The sequence below is a fragment of the Podarcis filfolensis genome (genome assembly GCF_964270895.1).
Source record: "Podarcis filfolensis genome assembly, chromosome: 13".
Lineage (NCBI taxonomy): Eukaryota > Metazoa > Chordata > Lepidosauria > Squamata > Lacertidae > Podarcis > Podarcis filfolensis.
In genome coordinates, this window is record NC_139615.1 from 2,602,031 (window position 1) to 2,621,552 (window position 19,522).

General features: G+C 46.6%; 1 protein-coding gene and 1 long non-coding RNA gene across 5 annotated transcripts; one reads left to right on the forward strand and one right to left on the reverse strand.

Annotated features, from left to right (window-relative positions):
- The first annotated feature begins 1,049 nt into the window (after positions 1–1,049).
- Positions 1,050–17,013, forward strand: LOC310746935 (asialoglycoprotein receptor 1-like). 4 transcript variants are annotated; one of them, XM_083581199.1, is made up of 9 exons: positions 1,050–1,137; positions 5,173–5,268; positions 6,749–6,871; positions 7,046–7,141; positions 8,385–8,456; positions 10,871–10,963; positions 14,023–14,171; positions 15,248–15,354; positions 16,771–17,013. In XM_083581199.1, exons 2-9 carry the CDS (start codon positions 5,235–5,237, stop codon positions 16,913–16,915), a joined length of 819 nt encoding a protein of 272 aa, XP_083437325.1. In that variant the 5' UTR covers positions 1,050–1,137; positions 5,173–5,234; the 3' UTR covers positions 16,916–17,013. The 4 variants fall into 4 exon arrangements, with proteins under 4 accessions (XP_083437325.1, XP_083437326.1, XP_083437324.1 ...); XM_083581200.1 differs by having other exon boundaries at positions 1,082–1,146; XM_083581198.1 differs by lacking the exon at positions 1,050–1,137 and adding an exon at positions 3,478–3,969.
- Positions 17,014–18,241: 1,228 nt separating this feature from the next.
- On the reverse strand, positions 18,242–19,461 carry LOC310747018. Its single transcript, XR_014540840.1, has 2 exons — positions 19,065–19,461; positions 18,242–18,552 (listed from the first exon to the last, which is right to left on the reverse strand). It is a non-coding gene; the product is annotated as an uncharacterized lncRNA (long non-coding RNA).
- Positions 19,462–19,522: the final 61 nt, after the last annotated feature.

A 19,522-nucleotide genomic window follows, 5' to 3' on the forward strand; every position in this document is an offset into this window, starting at 1 on the left:
GGAACCCAGAACAATGGCGCGCAAGGCCTTATATTGACATTTTAAATTGCCTTCCCTGGAGCTCAAGACCACCCCTCCATACATCATACATAGATCACAGAAGGGGTTTAACCCAAGACCACCCCCCACAAACATCATACCTACATCACAGAAAAGGCGGTCTACAACAGAAATCTGAGTGCCTTGTTTTTTACCCTGTCTGCCAGGTTATCTGATAATGCCTTACCTGATTGCCTTTCCTGGTAGTCTGGCCATTCCTTTGACATGGTGATTACCCAATTCCTGAGATGATGGGAAGGTTCCCTCACCCCCTCCCTCCTTGCAGAGGAAACATTTGGTCAGTTTGGGAGTCAAAATGGTTTCAGGGCAGTCTTCCTGCGCTGCTCCAGACATTGGTACATTTATGAACATTTATTTTATATATAAGACCTTAAATTTTTATTGCAAGGGCAGATGGGGCCGGTCCACCATCCCTCATACCTTGTGGGGGGCCAGACTATATTTTGAAGAAAAAAAAGAACGAATTCCTATGCCCCACAAATAACCCAGAGGTGCATTTTAAATAAAAGGACACATTCTACTCATGTAAAAACACGCTGATTCCCAGACCTTCCGCAGGCCGGATTTAGAAGGCGATTGGGCTGGATCCGGCCCCCGGGCCTTAGGTTGCCTACCCCTGTTCTATACCGATGGACTATATTGTCTAACTTGGTTTGTTGCTAAGCTTTGAGGTTCTATTATTGCAGGATTGGGGCTAATGAAAAGCTTGTTTGCTTCAGTTATATTGATTGACTGCCTTCTCTAATTTTGTCCATAAAATATTGATTTATTTTATCAGTTGTATCTCCACCATATGTTCTTTATTCAAGAATTGTGAAACAATACAGGCTATATACGTTGTTAGAACATTATCAGCCATGCTTAAGTTGTCCTGTGTATTGTGGCCCAGGGTCCAGGGCTGGCTGTGTTGGAGCCAGCAAAAGGATTTCTCCCTTCCCCGCAGCCGGAAAGCTCTAAATTTGGGCATGGCAGATGAGCGATGTTGACAGTTCAAAGATTGGGGGCGAGGAGTCCATAGCGAAAGTCTCCGTGGGGAAGGGCGACAGCAAACAGGCCCATAGAGAGACAGAAAATCAGGTAAAGAAGGTATTTTAATGTATTTCCAATCTTTGTTCGAAGCCGCCCAGAGTGGCTGGGGAAACCCAGCCAGATGGGCAGCGTACAAATAATAAATTATTAAGTCCCCGGATTTGCGAATTAGTCCTGGAAGGAATTCCATCCCCGGAATGTCCCCGGATTTCATCTAATTTCCCCGGGAAACGCAGCGGCGGCATTCTCAGCAGCCCAGAGCAGTTGGCTCTGGCTGGCTTCAGGAGCTGCTCAGAAATCCCCATATGATGGTGGTGCAGGGGCTCCCAGATGCAGTTTCCGGGCTGCCTCCACCTTCCTTGACCCCAGAAACTAAGCCGTGAAGGGTGCCTATCGGAGCAGCCCCGATCCCAACTCCTACTTGCGTGCAAGAAGGGCAGGGATTGTTAGAATTCCTGCTCCGTGGTTGCAGTCAAGGGATTGTTGTCTTTCACATATGTTTTGACTCCACAGAGTGGGAAGTGACGGAGGAAGGATGTTTGTGTTACAGTGGTATTTCGGGTTACAGATGCTTCAGGTTACAGATGCTTCAGGTTACACACTCCGCTCACCCAGAAATAGTACCTTGGGTTAAGAACTTTGCTTCAGGATGAGAACAGAAATCGTGCTCCAGCGGCAGCAGGAGGCCCCATTAGCTAAAGTGGTGCTTCAGGTTAAAAACAGTTTCAGGTTAAGAACGGACCTCTGGAACGAATTAAGTACTTAACCCGAGGTAAAGGTAAAGGTAAAGGCACCCATGACTATTAGGTCCAGTCACTCATCTCGCTTTACTATCCAAGGGAGCCAGCGTATAGCTTCCGGGTCATGTGGCCAGCATGACTAAGCTGCTTCTGGCGAGCCAGAGCAGCGCACGGAAATGCTGTTTACCTTCCCGCCAGAGCGGTACCTATTTATCTACTTGCACTTGGACGTGCTTTCGAACTGCTAGGTTGGCAGGAGCAGGGACCGAGCAACGGGAGCTCACCCCATCACGGGGATTCGAGCCGCCATCCTTCCGATCAGCAAGTCCTAGGCTCTTTGGTTTAACCCGAAGTACCACTGTATAATAAGCCAACTATGGCAAGAAGCCTGACACGTGTCTGTCAGGCGGGGTGAGCTAATTACAGTGGCACCTCGATTTTAAGAACAGTCCGGTTTACGAACGATTTGGTTTACGAGCTCCGGAAACAGTGTCCCGGTTTGTGAACTTAACCTCAATTTAAGAACGGAATCCAAACGGTGGAAGGGCACCTCATTTGGGAAAGCGCCCCTCGGTTTAAGAACAGTTTCGGTTTAAGAATGGACATCCGTATTTTCCTTTTTTATTCCTCTATGCCGCAGGAGCGGCAAGGATCCTAATTGCTAAAAACTGGGAAAAAGAAACTGTGCCAACAAAAAGGGAATGGCACGACAAACTGTTAAGAGTATATTGAACTGGCTAGATTAACAGAGACAAACCTAGACAGCATCTTAAAAAGCAGAGACATCACCTTGCCAACAAAGGTCCGCATAGTTAAAGCTCTGGTTTTCCCAGTAGTGATGTATGGAAGTGAGAGCTGGACCATGAAGAAGGCTGATCGCCGAAGAATGGATGCTTTTGAATTCTGGTGCTGGAGGAGACTCTTGAGAGTCCCATGGACTGCAAGAAGATCCAACCTCTCCATTCTGAAGGAAATCAGCCCTGAGTGCTCACTGGAAGGACAGATCCTGAAGCTGAGGCTCCAAGACTTTGGCCACCTCATGAGAAGAGATGACTCCCTGGAAAAGACCCTGATGTTGGGAAAGATGGAGGGCGCAAGGAGAAGGGGACGACAGAGGACGAGATGGTTGGACAGTGTTCTCGAAGCTACCAGCATGAGTTTGACCAAACTGCGGGAGGCAGTGGAAGACAGGAGGGCCTGGCGTGCTCTGGTCCAGGGGGTCACGAAGAGGCGGACACGACTAAACGACTAAACAACAACAACAAATTTGTTCTGTGTTATGCTAATTGTATGTTATGTTCACGTTTAATGAGGCTGGATTTCTGTATTGGGGGGGGGGGTTCGTGTTATGTTGTGAATAAAATTTCCAATAAAAATAATTATATATATAAAAAAGAAACGGACATCCGGAACGGATTAAGTTCATAAACCGAGGTACCCCTGCAGTGTCTGTTTTTAAACTTGCACAAATCAGCAGTTTCAATGAGAAATCTTCACGTGCTTGCAGTTTGGGGCCTACAGAACAGGAAGGGAAGCTAAAAAAGTTCTGTTTCTCTTGCCTGCATGAGTATACTTCCACTTTTTTAATTTTTGCCTGCCTGATGGAGGTTCCTCATTTCTGAAATAATCCTGTAGGAGGTTTTATAGTCTTTCACTATAAAAACAGCCCCCAGCCGCTAATCGAGGCTTCCAGCCTTTTCAGATGTATCTTGCTGGAGCCCTGCGCGGTAAATAAATCGGACCTGCCTCATTGAACCCGTGTCTGTCTGGGAAAAATCCTGCAACAGCACGGGGTTGGACTAGATGACCCCTGGGTCCCTTTCAGCTCGACGCTTCAACCTCCCTTTGGGAGCCAATCCAAAAGGGCTGCCTGTCAGTCCTTTTGAGGAGATAACGATCCATTTGCCGGAGCTGTAGAAGCATCAATTGGTTCCAAAAATCTGGACGCAGTCGGGAGAAACGGATTGTTGTGTTTCCCCCCCACGTGCGTCCGGCTTGAGAATTTTATCTCCGCTTGTGGGTTTTTCTGAAAGGGAAGTGTTGGGGGAGCTGAGGAGCGACCTCCGAGTAAGGAAAAGTCGCAGCGTTTGGGACTTCTGAATTTGGAGAAAAAGGCAAGCGAAAGGGGACGCGAGAAGAGGTCTGTATAACATTTATATGCATGGGCAAGCTGAACGTTGCAGATTCAGCGCAGAGTGGGACTGCAGAACTCCCTGCCACTGGAGGCAGTGACGGCTTTAAAAGAGAATTAATGGAGAGGGCTATTGGTGGCTACTCGGCAGAATGCCTCTGCTCTGCCGCCAAGGCTTCCGAATCCAACCACAAGAGGGGAGAGCGGGTCTTGCGTTCGAATCCTGATCGCGGGTTTCCTACGATGGGCAGCTGGTTGGCCACTGTGAAAACAGGATCCTGGACTCGATGGGCCACGGGCCTGATCCTGCAGAGCTCTTCTCATGCTCTTACGTTCCAGACGACTCCTAGCAGGGTGAAAAATATCTGGGTCTGAAACCAATCCATTTGGCCATACTGGAAAATCAAACAGGAGCATTCAGATTGCAGTCTGTTTTGTGTGTTTTTCCCACCACCAGGAAATATTCTGTAGCTCAGTTTTGTTTTCTCTTTAGAGCAATAATTTTGAGTGTTGAATTTTGAGGTGTCTTCGCCAACTCTAGGGTTCGGCATTAAATCAGTCCCCCCCCCCCATTTGGAAATTTCAGTGCTTCGATATCAAACAATTGTGGTCGTCAGTAGGCAATCTTTTCACTTAAATCTTAGCTCCAGGTTAATGCAAGGAAGCCAAAATTCGTGTCAAACTGAGACCCCAGGGTTTTTCCGGCTGGAATAATGCAAAAAATTAAAATGGATTGTGGTTGCTAACTCTTTTGGATCGCAGCCTGTTTGGAAACTACCGTAATTTCAGTGAAATACATTTAATCTGATGGCTGCTGCAATTCACACCCTGCTTTTCCTTTTGGGGCGTTAAACCACCACCCAAAGCCCGGTGCCTGTTTTATTTCGTACGTTTTTAGAGAGAGCCTGTGTTAATGATTGAGGATGTGTTTATTAATCTGCGTATTTTAAACCTGTGTGTCTGATGACGAGGAATTTCCCAATTTGAAGTCGGCGTTTTAGACTTTGCCCTGTCAATATCTGGCCTAAATCAACTGGGAGGGAGCTGGACAGACGTCTGGCTTGTGGGATCTATTGACTTTGAGGTTGTTTGGTTTGTTACTATAAACTCAGAGAAATCCACTACTTTTACTTGGAAAGCATGGGTGTAGCCAAGATTTATGTCGCAGGGGACAGGATTTTTGCCTTCAAAATCCCATCCTTCTGGTTCCAGGTTTCTCATGCCCTTTCTGACCCAGAGTGATCAAGCGTCGCCAAGACACTAGATCCCCAAATATGGAGGACAAGAAGGAGGATTGGAGCAGCGGAGGTACGTTTCTCTGTCCATCCTGTTTCTCTGTCTTTCCCAAACACTCACCTTGTTTATTTCACCATATTTCTTGCCCCGTATGCGCCCAGGCGACGGTGCCACATAAAAACCCATTCCACTACTGCAAGAAATCAATCTTTTTTCATGTGGCGGCACCTTTGGAACTCCCTGCCAATTGATATCAGGTGGGAACTTGATTGGCGCCTGAGAAAAATATTCTTATCCAGGAAAACATACCCAGGAGTTTAGAAAGTGGATGCAACCCCAAAACAGCGCATATATATATATATATATATATATATATGTGTGTGTGTGTGTGTGTGTATAAAACACAGGTTAATACAGTGGTACCTCAGGTTACATATGCTTCAGGTTACATACGCTTCAGGTTACATATGCTTCAGGTTACACACTCTGCTAACCCAGAAATATTACCTCGGGTTAAGAACTTTGCTTCAGGATGAGAACAGAAATCGCGCAGCGGCAGCAGGAGGCCCCATTAGCTAAAGTGGTGCTTCAGGTTAAGAACAGTTTCAGGTTCAGAACAGACCTCCAGAACGAATTAAGTACTTAACCCGAGGTACCACTGTATATAAAAAAGAAAAACAGTTCCATCTATAAACCAATTCCGTATATAAAAACAACACCAACATTCAAAAACAACTGAAGATTTCGTTTCAGTACTGGGATAAAGATCCCCTCTTCAAAGCCATGTGGGCAAAGATGCAGGAATCTCCTTCTGCGTAGGATCTTAGACTGAGGCTGGATCTACACAGATCTGGAAAAAAACACATTAAAAAACAGTATAGTGGCTCTCAATGCAATCTCTCGTGGAGATCTCTGCTCTATAGTGCCCTCTGCTGGCACATTGAGGAGCCTGTCATTTACAGTTCCAATGCCAGGCTCCTCAACACATTGGCGATTCACCTAAAGTTAACCCTTCAGGGCCAGGCGACGGCTCTTTTTGCTGCTGAGCTAAACGCTGTCCAAAAGCGAGAGCGTTGCCTATAACACATTTTTCATGTTTTAACTGAGCGGCGTAGATTAGCCCAGAGGTGGGATGGCTATCTGTCAGGGATTCTTCCGCTGTAATTCCTGCATGGCCCGGGGTTCGGCTAGATGACCCGTGGGGGTCCCATCAAACTCTGAAATACTTGGATGGGGTCAGCAAACTTTTTCAGCAGGGGGCTGGTCTATCGTCCCTCAGACCTTGTGGCAAGCCAGACTATATTTTTTTGCGGGGGAAATGAATGAATTCCTATGCCCCACAAATCACCCAGAGATGCATTTTAAATAAAAGGACACATTCTACTCATGTAAAAACATGCTGATTCCCGGATAGTCCACGGGCTGGATTGAGAAGTCGATTGGGCCGGATCTGGCCCCCAGGCCTTAGTTTGCCTACCCACGTTCTAGGATAACGCAAGCAGTCGAGGTGGGACGGTAGGAATAGGCTGAAAAGGCTTCTTTATCCCTGCAGAATTCGGCCTGCGCCCCTCGGACTCCTGGGGACGGGGCGTCTGCCCTGGCCACCGCCTGGTGTTCATCCTGCTGGGAGTCATCTGCGTCTTCACCATTGCCGTCGCTGTGTTCGGCTTAACGGGTGAGTAGTGGCTCGGCTGGTGAGATGTCCGGCTCCTTGGGTGCGGGTGTGGCAAAGAGGGGTAAAGGTAAAGGTAAAGGGACCCCTGACCATCAGGTCCAATCGTGGCCGACTCTGGGGTTGCAAAAGGCGCCTAGAAGAATGGGAGTTTCGAACTTTGCTCCCTCTCCCCAGGTCGGAAATCTGTCGGTGAATTGAAAGGGATGGAGGAGACTTTGAAAAGCATCAACCGCACGGTCTCGGCCGAGATCACCGCTCTGAAAAAGAAGGGTGAGTCCAGGAAGCAGATCTTCTTTCCAAGTGTAAGGTAAAGGTAAAGGGACCCCTGACCATTAGGTCCAGTTGTGACCGACTCTGGGGTTGCGGCGCTCATCTTGCTTTATTGGCTGAGGGAGCCGGCGTCCAGCTTCCGGGTCATGTGGCCAGCAGGACTAAGCAGCTTCTGGGGAACCAGAGCAGCGCACGGAAATGCCGTTTACCTTCCTGCCGGAGTGGTACCTATTGATCTACTTGCACTTTGAGGTGCTTTTGAACTGCTAGGTGGGCAGGAGCAGGGACCGAGGAATGGGAGCTCACCCCATCGCAGGGATTCGAACTGCCGACCTTCTGATTGGCAAGACCTAATGGTCAGGGGTCCCTTTACCTTTACCTAATCCCCATGTTACACCCCCCAAACTACATCACTCATACATCACGGTTACGTCATGAAAGGGGAGGTCTGGTGGCCGTAATCTGAGCATCCTGGACCCTGCCCCATGGTTCTCCTTGCCCTCCACCAAACACCCATCAAGTGAAACAAAAGAGATATTTACATTTCCCTGTTTCCCAGCCAAGTTCATCCCACCCTTTTGCCTTCATCCGGGTTTGTTCTTTCTGGAATGGCTACCTGTCTGGCACTCAGGTATCAGGATGCCAGGGATTATCACTCAGGCAGAGGGGCTGCTGAGGAGCTGAGCTCACCTGTCTATATGCATTTCTGAAGTTTTCCCAGTGAGCCAGTACAGCGACACATTGATCAGTGAATTCTTACATTTGGGATCGTGCAGCAAAGGCCCTTTGAATAGATAGGAAGAAACTGTGATGGGGTGTTTTGTGGGGACAAATCACAAAAGTCACAAAAGTGCTGATTTTGGTAGGGGCTGCATGTGCATGATATCTGCTGGAGGGGCAAGCCCCCCCCCACCTATACATACCGTATTTTTTTGCTCTATAAGACTCACTTTTTCCCTCCTAAAAAGTAAGGGGAAATGTGTGTGCGTCTTATGGAGCGAATGCAGGCTGTGCAGCTGTCCCAGAAACCAAAACAGCAAGAGGGATCGCTGCTTTCGCTGCACAGAGATCCCTCTTGCTGTTCTGGCTTCTGGGATTCAGAATAATTTTTTTCTTGTTTTCCTCCTCCAAAAACTAGTTGCGTCTTATGGTCTGGTGTGTCTTATAGAGCGAAAAATACGGTAAATTCCTGCAACATCCCCAAACCATTTCCTCCAACTTCACCTCTTTCTGCTGGTTCCAGAGGCAGAAGATTTGAAGCAACTGGTGAAAATTGAACATATGGTGCAAAACCTGACCGAGGAGACGAAGGAAGGTGCGTCCGCGCAGAAGCAGCTGTGAGACAGATGTGGGTTTTTCCCCCCCTGTGTGAGGGGAGGTGGTGGTTGCCCCTGAATTTGGGCAGGCTGTACTTTTTAGTTATTAATTTAGGTTAGTAACTATTTTGTTGCTGCTATTATTATTTCTAATAATGATAAGTTAAAGGTAAAGGGACCCCTGACCATTAGGTCCAGTCGTGGCCGACTCTGGGGTTGCGGCGCTCATCTCGCTTTATTGGCCGAGGGAGCCGGTGTACAGCTTCCGGGTCATGTGGCCAGCATGACTAAGCCGCTTCTGGCGAACCAGAGCAGCGCACGGAAATGCCGTTTACCTTCCCGCCTGAGCAGTACCTATTTATCTACTTGCACTTTGTGCTTTCGAACTGCTAGGTGGGCAGGAGCAGGGACTGAGCAACGGGAGCTCACCCCGTCACGGGGATTCGAACCACCAGCCTTCTGATCGGCAAGTCCTAGGCTCTGTGGTTTAACCCACAGCGCCACCCGCGTCCCTTTCTAATAATGATACCCCTTCATTATACAACTTTAGGCACCAGGCAAAAAGGTTCCTCTTCAACCAAGCCTTTGGTTAATTGATATCCAATGCCCTTTTAAAATTGTGTGTGTGTGTGTGTGTTATTGGGTTGTTTTCATTTTCTTTTCCTATTTTTATATAATTTTTATTAATTTTTCTGTTTCACAATTTAGAACGCTCAGTTAAACAACCTTAAAATATCGGTGATTTCCCTTCTTCTCTTTCCGTGGCTCATTTTGCATATCATAAATCCTTGTATATTTTACTAAACCATTCAGTATTCCATTATTAACATCCATCAAAACATATTTACACTGCTGAATTTATCTTAATGCTGCTAATATTTTCAAGTGTATACAGTGCCCCCCCATATATTCAATAAACATTTTCTAATCTTCTTTAAACATATGTTCTTCTTGTTCTCTTATTCTATATTCAAAACAAAACAAAATAAATAAAATTAAAAAAAAATCCTTCCAGTAGCACCTTAGAGACCAGCTAAGTTAGTTATTGGTATGAGCTTTCGTGTGCATGCACACTTCTTCAGATATTCTATATGTTAGGTTCATAAGCTGCACATATTCCATCAGTTTTAAGTTCCCATTCTTCTTTAGTTGGGACCTCACTTGTTTTCCATTTTTGGGCTAAAAAAACTTGGGGTGCAGTAGTGACATACATAAATAACCTTTTTTGACACCTGGGAATTTCCATCTGAATTATTTCCCAAAGAAAAGGAGACTGGTTTTTTTTAGGGGGGATGACGTACTTTTTTCCCCTATTCATTATGGATTATTTTCATTTTCAATTTGATTATGCGTTTTGTGATTTTATATTGTGATTTGTTTTTAAAGAAATATTTATTGAAGTTTTACAAAAATATAAATACAAGAACACATAATAAAAGAAAAAAGAAAAATAAAGATACAACATACAAAAGCAAAGAAAAAATAAGAAAAATTAAAAACAATTCTGTTTTTCGTAACTTAAAACTCATTTGCTTGTTTCTTTGACCTCCTCACACCTCCCCTTCTTGTATTCCCATTTAAATAATCAAATCAGCAAATCCTTACCCTCTTTCATTTATCTTAACTCTATATCTTAACATTTTATAACTCTATATTTTCATCCATTATCAATTCATTTTTGCATATTCTTATTAACTTTGTTGCTAGTACCACTTATTTCCAATCCAACATCATTTTAACATTCACTAATTTTACAATGTTTCTGCAGATAATCTTTAAATTTCTTCCAATCTTCTTCCACCAACTCTTCTCCCAGGTCTCGGATTCTGCCAGTCATTTCCGCCAATTCCATAAAGTCCATCACTTTCATCTGCCACTCTTCCAGGGTGGGTTTTATATTGTGATTTTATGCTCCGAACTGCCCTGAGACCTGAGGATATAGGGCAGTATACTACTACTACTAGGGATGCGGGTGGCACTGTGGGTTAAATTACAGAGCCTAGGACTTTACTACTACTACTACAAATTTTATATCCCTCATTTTCCGTGCCCGAGGTAGTTATTGCCCAGAAAAAGTATACGGAATACAAAAAGCTAAAAACACATAAGAGATCATGGTTAAAAAGCATAGCTGTCAACGTTTCCCTTTTTTTTCAGGGAAATTCCCTTATTCCGAATAGGATTCCTCGCAAGAAAAGGGAAAAGTTGACAGCTATGTTAAAAAGCAATTAAGCCATAACAAAATTGAAAAGTTGTGAGAAAACAAATCTTTAAAAAACAGGTAACAGAAACAGCCTAGCCCATTTAAAAGCCCTTTGCGTAGAAAACGGTCAGTCCTTGAAAATTCGTTGGGGGGGGGGGGCTCAAGAAGAATCATATGTGATGACCCTCATTTCCCTTTGTCCTGCTCCAGTGAAGACCCAGTTCCAGGAACAGATCTCTAAACTGCGGACCAGCGTGCGGACCCAGAATTGCGAAGTGGAAAGCATTAAAAGCAACAAGACAGGTCAGGAATTAATCGGGGAGCAGCGCTCAAGCGTCTGTCTGGAAAAGGGGGGGTGCATAACTGTGAAAAGGTGGCTCATGCAATAATTATTGCAATAATTCCCTGGTCCTGAATGGGGCAACTGTGCCCCCGAAGGACCAGGTGCGCAGCCTGGGAGTCATTTTGGACTCACTGCTGTCCATGGAGGCGAAGGTCAGTCCTGTGTCCAGGGCAGCTGTCTGCCAGCTCCATCTGGTACGCAGGATGAGACCCTCCCTGCCCACAGACTGTCTGGCCAGAGTGGCACATGCTCTAGTTATCTCCTGCTTGGACTACTGCAACGCGCTCTATGTGCGGCTACCTTTGAAGGCGACCCAGAAACTGCAATTAATCCAGAATGCGGCAGCCAGACTGGGGACTGGGAGCGGCCGGCGAGACCACAAAACACCGGTCTTGAAAGACCTACATTGGCTCCCAGTACGTTTCCGAGCACGATTCAAAGTGTTGGTGCTGACCTTTAAAGCCCTAAACGGCCTCAAAGGCCCAGTAGATGTGAAGGAGCGTCTCCACCCCCTTCGTCCAGCCCGGACACGGAGGTCCAGCTCCGAGGGCCTTGTGGCGGTTCCCTCATTGCGAGAAGTGAGGTTACAGGGAACAGGCAGAGGGCCTTCTCGGTGGTGGCGCCCGCCCTGTGGAGCGCCCTCCCAGCAGATGTGAAGGAAATAAGTAGCTATTCTATCTTTAAAAGACACCTGAAGGCAGCCCTGTTCAGGGATTGATTGGGAACTTGATTGGGAACTGTCCAGAGTGGCTGGGGAAACTCAGCCAGATGGGCGGGGTATAAATATTATTATTATTATTATTATTATTATTATTATTATTAATATCATTCTCAGTGTCTCCAAGTCATCAGGTGTGCATTTTGGTGTTTTTATCTTGCAAATTGCCCTGTGATCCTTGGATGAAGGGTGGTATGAAGAAATAATAATAATAATAATAATAATAATAATAATAATAATAATTATTATTATTATTAATAATAATAGGAAGTGGCTTCTTCAGCAACTTAGAGCACATATTGGAGAACCTGTCTTTCAAATACTCCAAATGACCTCGTTCTCCGTCCGGTTCTGGGCACCCTATTTTAAAGAGGAGATGGACAAGCTGGAAAGGTGTGTAGAGGAGGGCAACCAAGGGGACCACTGGTTTGGAAAACAAGCCCTATGAGGAACGGTTGAGGGAGCTGGGGATGTTTAGCCTGGAAAAGAGGAGACTGAGAGGAGATATGAGAGCCATCTTCAAATATCTCAAGGTCTGCCCCATGGAGTGAGCTTGTTTTCTCCTGCTCCGGAGGGCAGGACTCGAAACCGTGGCTTCAAGCGACAAGAAAGGAGATTTTGACTAAACATTTCCTTACATTAAGAGCTGTTTGAAAGCGAAACGGTCTCCCTCTCTTTCCTTGGTGGTCATTTTAAGCAGAGGTTGGGCGGCCATCTGTCAGGAAAGCTTCAGCTGAGATTCTTACATTCCAGGGGGGTTGGACTAGATGAGCTTTGGGGTCCCTTCCAACTACAGCGGTACCTTGGTTCCCAAACACAGAAAATCCAGAAGTACATGCTCCGGTTTTCAAACGTTTCTCAGAAGCCGAACGTCCGACGCGGCTGTCGGCTATTGTTTCCGGGGCGCCTGCACCAATCAGAAGCTGCGCCTTGGTTTTCGAACATTTCAGAATCATAGAATCATAGAATCATAGAGTTGGAAGAGACCACAAGGGCCATCGAGTCCAACCCCCTGCCAAGCAGGAAACACCTTCAGAGCACTCCTGACATATGGTTGTCAAGCCTCTGCTTAAAGACCTCCAAAGAAGGAGACTCCACCACACTCCTTGGCAGCAAATTCCACTGTTGAACAGCTCTTACTGTCAGGAAGTTCTTCCTAATGTTTAGGTGGAATCTTCTTTCTTGTAGTTTGGATCCATTGCTCCGTGTCCGCTTCTCTGGAGCAGCAGAAAACAACCTTTCTCCCTCCTCTATGTGACATCCTTTGATATATTTGAACATGGCTATCATATCACCCCTTAACCTCCTCTTCTCCAGGCTAAACATGCCCAGCTCCCTTAGCCGTTCCTCATAAGGCATCGTTTCCAGGCCTTTGACCATTTTGGTTGCCCTCCTCTGGACACGTTCCAGTTTGTCAAACAGACTTCGAGAACCAAGGTACCGCTGTATTTGGCGCTTCTGTTTTTGCTACTTATTTGGCGTTTTCATTTTTGAGGCTTTTGCGGTTCATTTATTTTTGTGGCTGCGTGGGACCCAGTTCAGCTACTGATGGGTTGATTGTGAGACTGAGGAAATGGATAAAAGCCCCCCATCTAAACAAGGACTATCATCAGTGCAGCTAAGAAAAAAATAATAATTTAAATTTTTATCATCTACAATACTGTCCTGTTTATTTTATAGTACAGTACAGTGGTACCTCAGGTTACATAGGCTTCAGGTTACAGACTCCGCTAACCCAGAAATAGTGCTTCAGGTTAAGAACTTTGCTTCAGGATGAGAACAGAAATCGTGCTCCGGCAGCGTGGCAGCAGCAGGAGGCCCCATTAGCTAAAGTGGTGCTTCAGGTTAAGAACAGCTTCAGGTTAAGTACGGACCTCCGGAACGAATTAAGTACTTAACCCGAGGTACCACTGTACATTGATTACTGCTTCCATTTTATGGATCGATGGTTTCGTTAGATAGTAAAATTCATGTTCAGTTGCTGTTTTTTTTACGGGGTTGTTTTTAAACGTCTGGAACGAATTAATCCGTTTTGCGTTACTTTCTATGGGAAAGGGCGCCTTGGTTTTGGAACGCTTTGGTTTTGGAACGGACTTCTGGAACGGACAAAGTTTGAGAACCAAGGTACCACTGTATAAGATTCTATGGTTCTGTGAAGTTTTTACCAGCTATCCCACGGGGGAAACCACCCAAGGAATGCCTTGCAAATCCTCAAAGCGATGTTCGCCAGCCGACTCTTTTTCGTAATGCAGCGTGGATCAGAGTTTGACCTCTCTGTCATTCTTTACCCACCCCCAAAAGTGGGGAGCCACTGCTGCCTCAAAGGTTGGCTCCCGTTTAGTCGCAGCTGCTACTGGCTCTCCAAAACGGACAAGTCTTGGGACGAAGCCAAACTGGACTGCGAAGATAAAGACGCCCACCTGGTCATCATCACCAGCTACCTGGAACAGGTAAGTTGGCCTGAACTCTAGGCGGGAGAAACACCTTTGAAGGTGACCCAGAAACTGCAACTAATCCAGAATGCGGCAGCCGGACTGGTGACTGGGGGCGGCCACCGAGACCACATAACACCAGTCTTGAAAGACCTCCATTGGCTCCCAGTACGTTTCCAAGCACAATTCAAAGTGTTGGTGCTGACCTTGAAAGCCCTAAACGGCCTCAAAGGCCCAGTAGACCTGAAGGAGCGTCTCCACCCGCATCGTCCAGCCCGGACACTGAGGTCCAGCTCCGAGGTCCTTCTGGCGGTTCCCTCCCTGTGAGAAGTGAGGTTGCAGGGAACCAGGCAGAGGGCCTTCTCGGTGGTGGCGCCCGCCCTGTGGAACGCCCTCCCGTCAGATGTCAAGGAAATAAACAACTACAGTAATACCTTGGGTTGAATGTGCTTCAGGATGAGCGCGTTTGAGTTGCGCTCCGCGGCAACCCAGAAGTAACGGAGGGCGTTACTTCCGGGTTTCGCCACATGTGCAGACGCTCCAAATGATGTCACGCATATGCGCAGAAGCGCCGAAACATGACATGCACAAACACGGGTTACATTTGCTTCTAGATGCGAACGGGGCTCCAGAACGGATCCTGTTCGCATCTAGAGGTACCACTGTATCTGACTTTCAGAAGACATCTGAAGGCAGCCCTGTTCAGGGAAGTTTTTAATGTTGGAGATTTTTTTGTGTTTTCTGTTGGGAGCTGCCCAGAGTGGCTGGGGAAACCCAGCCAGATGGGCAGGATATAAATAAGAAATCATGTCTGAATTGTGCATTGCTTTGTAACGATTTGTTGGGTCTCTGAACCGTAATAAAGATTGATTGATTGATTGATTGATTATTATTACTGCTGCATTGGGACAAACAGCAAACTGTGGAAAATGCAACTGACGTTTATTCCGGTCCAACATTAAATCACACATGTTTTTCCTGGGAAGTGCAAAAGGAACTATGGATGAGCCCTAAGAAATGCAATTAATAATACCAACTAAAACCGCAATCTGCCCCCGGTGACACCACTTTTTTCTTCTGCCTTCTTTTGCCAGCAATTTGTGGCCCAGCTCACGAAGCCCCGGAACACCTGGATCGGCTTGACCATGGCTAGCGGCGTCTGGAAGTGGGTGGACGGGACGGGCTATACCATCCGCAGAATGTGAGTTTGACCCCCTGCCCACCTGGTGTCCACTCGCATTGCCCTTTTGTGAGGTTCCATGTGCTGGGTATATAATTCAAGAGGATATTTTGCTCTGTAAATGCGAGGTTGTTCTGTATAGTCCTGTTGATGGTTTCAGTTACCTTCTGCCAAAAATCTTTCAATATAGGGCAATGAAAAAAACATATGTTTTAGAGAAGCATTATCCCTCTTGCATCTCCAGCAGTTTGATACCTTAGATAGCCACTTTTATAAACAAACGTAATGGGGGATGCGGGTGGTGCTGTGGGTTAAACCACAGAGCCTAGGACTTGCCGATCAGAAGGTTGGCGGTTCGAATCCCCATGACGGGGTGAGCTCCCGTTGCTCGGTCCCTGCTCCTGCCAACCTAGCAGTTCGAAAACACGTCAAAGTGCAAGTAGATAAATAGGTACTGCTCTGGCGGGAAGGTAAACTGCATTTCCGTGCGCTGCTCTGGTTCGCCCGAAGCGGCTTAGTCATGCTGGCCACATGACCCGGAAGCTGTATGCCGGCTCCCTCGGCCAGTAAAGCGAGATGAGCGCCGCAACCCCAGAGTCGGCCACGACTGGACCTAATGGTCAAGGGTCCCTTTACCTTTAATGGGGTCCAGTATATTCCAAATATTATTTTCTGTTGTATGTGGCTCTCTGATCTGAACTCTCGCAGGAGCATTCAAGGCGCACGACGGTTTTGCTCGGGCCGCCATTTTCCCTTTCTTGCTCTTGTTGTAAACAAAAATTGCCCTTTTCCCTTATGGGGTATCCAAGAGCCCATATAGAGTCCTTACATAGGTTCCCTATTGGTAGGAGAAGATAACAGAGGCCAACCAGAGAATACTGAGAAGCAAAACAGCTAGTAAGCCTGATCTTTATTGATCTGTTGCAACTGGGTCCTCGCTCACCACACGCAGGAGGGAGGAGGAACCTAGAATAATGGCGTGCAAGGCCTTATAAAGACTTTTGAAATTGCCACCCTGTAGATCAAGACCACCCCCAGAAACATCATACACACATCACAGAAGGGTTGTAACCTAAGACCACCCCTCAGATACATCATACCTACATCACAGAAAAGGCGGTCTACAGCAGAAATCTGAGTGCTTTGTTTACCTCCTGTCTGCCTGGTTACCTGTTAACGGTCACTTGATTGGATTGCCTGGCCAGTCTTTTGTAATGATAAATACTTAGTTCCTGGGCCAGGTCACAGGCTCACACCCTATTCATTATCTTAAATGTGCCCTTAAGACAGGATTTGTGAGGAAAGAGACAATGGGGAGGTTTCCCACTTTGACCTTGCTGAGAAAACATTTGCTCAGTTTGGGAATCAAAATGCTTATGAACGTTACCATATATCTAAGACCTCAAAATTCCTATCACGCTCTCGCTCTCATTGCAGAGACTGGCGGCTCGGGGAACCGAATAGCTTTTCCGTCGAAATGCCCTACCACCCGGCCCACTGTGCCCATCTCTACCGCGACGGGCTGTGGAGCGACGAGAACTGTAACCGCCGCTACAACTGGGTTTGCGAAATGAACGGCTGAGTCGCCAGGACAGAGAGCACCCAGCATGGAGGCCACGGAGTTTGCCAGGCCGCTCGGCCTCTTCCAAAGCAAATAAACAGAACAATTTCGCAAAGAAAGAGGGCACCTTGTCATCATTGTCTATTTCTGGAACGTTTTCGTTTCTCACGGTTTTTACCGGTAATTTTATCGCTTTGTCCTTTTGGCAAACTGCGTCGACTTTAATAAATAATAATAATCAATTTTTATTTATACCCCACCCTTCCCGGTTCAAGAACCGGGCTCCGGGCGGCTACCAACAAATTTTAAAACACTTAATTGTAAAAGCAGCATAAAATACAGTATAAATACATGACTTTGAAGTACAGTGGTACCTTGGTTCTCAAACAACTTGGAACCCAAACACTGCAAACCCGGAAGTACGTGTTCCGGTTTGCGAACTTTTTTCGGAAGCCGAACGTGCTCCATTTTGAGTGTTACGCTTCCGTTTTGAGTGTTGCGCTTGTTTTAGTGTTACGCTGAGGTCTGTCTGTTTTTGCTATTTATTTTGCGTTTGTGTTTTTGCGGCTCTTTTTTCTTTTGTGACTGTGTGGAACCCAGTTCAGCTACCGACTGACTGATTGATTGTGTGACTGCAGTACATTGTTTATTGCTTTCCTTTTATGGATCAGTGGTCTCGTTAAATACTAAAATCCATGTTAAATTGCTGTTTTAGGGGTTGTTTTTAGAAGTCTGGAACGGATTAATCCGTTGCATGGCTTTCTATGGGAAAGCGCGCCTCAGTTTTGGAACGCTTGGTTTTGGAACGGACTTCCGGAACGGATTAAGTTTGAGAACCACTGTACCACTGTAGTTGTTTTGCAGCTAAGAGTTATATTCTTATTCTTAATTATTTTGGGAATGTTTAAAACGGTTTTCTTTCACGGTAATTTTATTGTTTTGGTAACGAGCTTTGAGTTTGCTTGTTTGTTTTTACAATCAGGCAGTGCAGTCACAGCATAGATTAGACCAACCTTTTATGGACCATGCCCCACCTACGCATCTCTAAAATCCTGACACTCCCAGAATTCCTTGGGGGGGAAGCCATGCCAGTTCAACGCCGCTTCCCGGGGGACTCTGGGAATTGTAGTTCCATGGGGGGAAATACGAGTCTCCTCACCACACTCAGCCCCAGTGACCAAACTACGTTTCCCAGGACTCTTTGCGGGCGAAAACTGTTTAAAATGGTATGATGAACAGGATAGGGGTCTGGGGTTTGGCCCAATCTTACCACGATGACCCGTATTACTGTGAAGACAACGGCATCCTAAAAACCTTTGGCGTACTGCAAGAAGGGGAAAGGCAAAATGTTGCAAACATGTGCGTATATTTATTTATTTGATGAAGTGAAGGCAGGGTCCAGTGGGGAGGAAAGCAGGGAGTTAAAAAGGAGGCAAACCCAAAAGCAAGGACATTTATTGTGTTTCGGTCAGGACCAATGCAAGATTCTGCACTTGGGCAGGAAGAACCAGATGCACAAATATAGGATTGGGGACACCTGGCGTACTAGCAGTACATGTGACAAGGATCTAGGGTGGACCACAAGCTGAACGTGAGCCCACAGTGTGATGGAGCAGCAAAAAAGGCCAACGCTATTCTAGGCTGCATCAACAAGAAGTCTAGTGTCCAGATCAAGGGAAGGAATGTTGTTGTTGAGTCGTTTAGTCGTGTCCGCCTCTTCGTGACCCCCTGGACTAGAGCATGCCAGGCACTCCTGTCTTCCACTGCCTCCCGCAGTTTGGTCAAACTCATGCTGGTAGCTTCGAGAACACTGTCCCACCATCTCGTCCTCCGTCGTCCCCTTCTCCTTGTGCCCTCCATCTTTCCCAACATCAGGGTCTTTTCCAGGGAGTCTTCTCTTCTCATGAGGGGGCCAAAGTCTTGGAGCCTCAGCTTCAGGATCTGTCCTTCCAGTGAGCACTCAGGGCTGATTTCCTTCAGAATGGAGAGGTTGGATCTTCTTGCAGTCCATGGGACTCTCAAGAGTCTCCTCCAGCACCAGAATTCAAAAGCATCCGTTCTTCGGCGATCAGCCTTCTTTATGGTCTAGCTCTCGCTTCCATACATCGCTACTGGGAAAACCATGGCTTTAAAATAGGCCAATGCTATTCTAGGCTGCATCAACAGAAGCCTAGTGTCCAGGTCAAGGGAAGGAATAATCCCGCTCTATTCTGCCTTGGACAGACCCCATCTGGAGTCCTGTGTCCGGTTCTGGACACCCCAGTTTAAAGCGGAGATTGACAAGTTGGAAGGTGTGCAGAGGAGGGCAACCAAGATGATCAAAAGACTACAATTCCCAGCATCCCTGACCGCTGGTCCTGCTAGCTAGGGATCATGGGAGTTGTAGGCCAAAAACATCTGGAGGGCCGAAGTTGAGGGAGTCTGCGTATGAGGAACAGTTGAAGGAGCTGGGGGTATTTAGCCGGGGGAAGAGAAGACTGAGACTGAAGCCATGGGTTCGGGTCCTACCTTCCAGAGCAGGAGAAAAGAAGCTTGCATCTCTCCCCCATGTGACAGTCCTTAAGATATTTCTCACATGGAGGGCTATCACAAGATGCAAGCTTGTTTTCTCCTGCTCAGGAGGGGGTA

Excerpts from the sequence above, each read along its gene's own strand:
- LOC310746935 (XM_083581199.1), top strand. The coding sequence starts at position 5,235 with ATGGAGGACAAGAAGGAGGATTGGAGCAGCGGAG. Across the intron at positions 7,142-8,384 it reads CACCGCTCTGAAAAAGAAGG|AGGCAGAAGATTTGAAGCAA; the intron begins GTGAGTCCAGGA and ends TGCTGGTTCCAG. Across the intron at positions 14,172-15,247 it reads TCACCAGCTACCTGGAACAG|CAATTTGTGGCCCAGCTCAC; the intron begins GTAAGTTGGCCT and ends TTCTTTTGCCAG.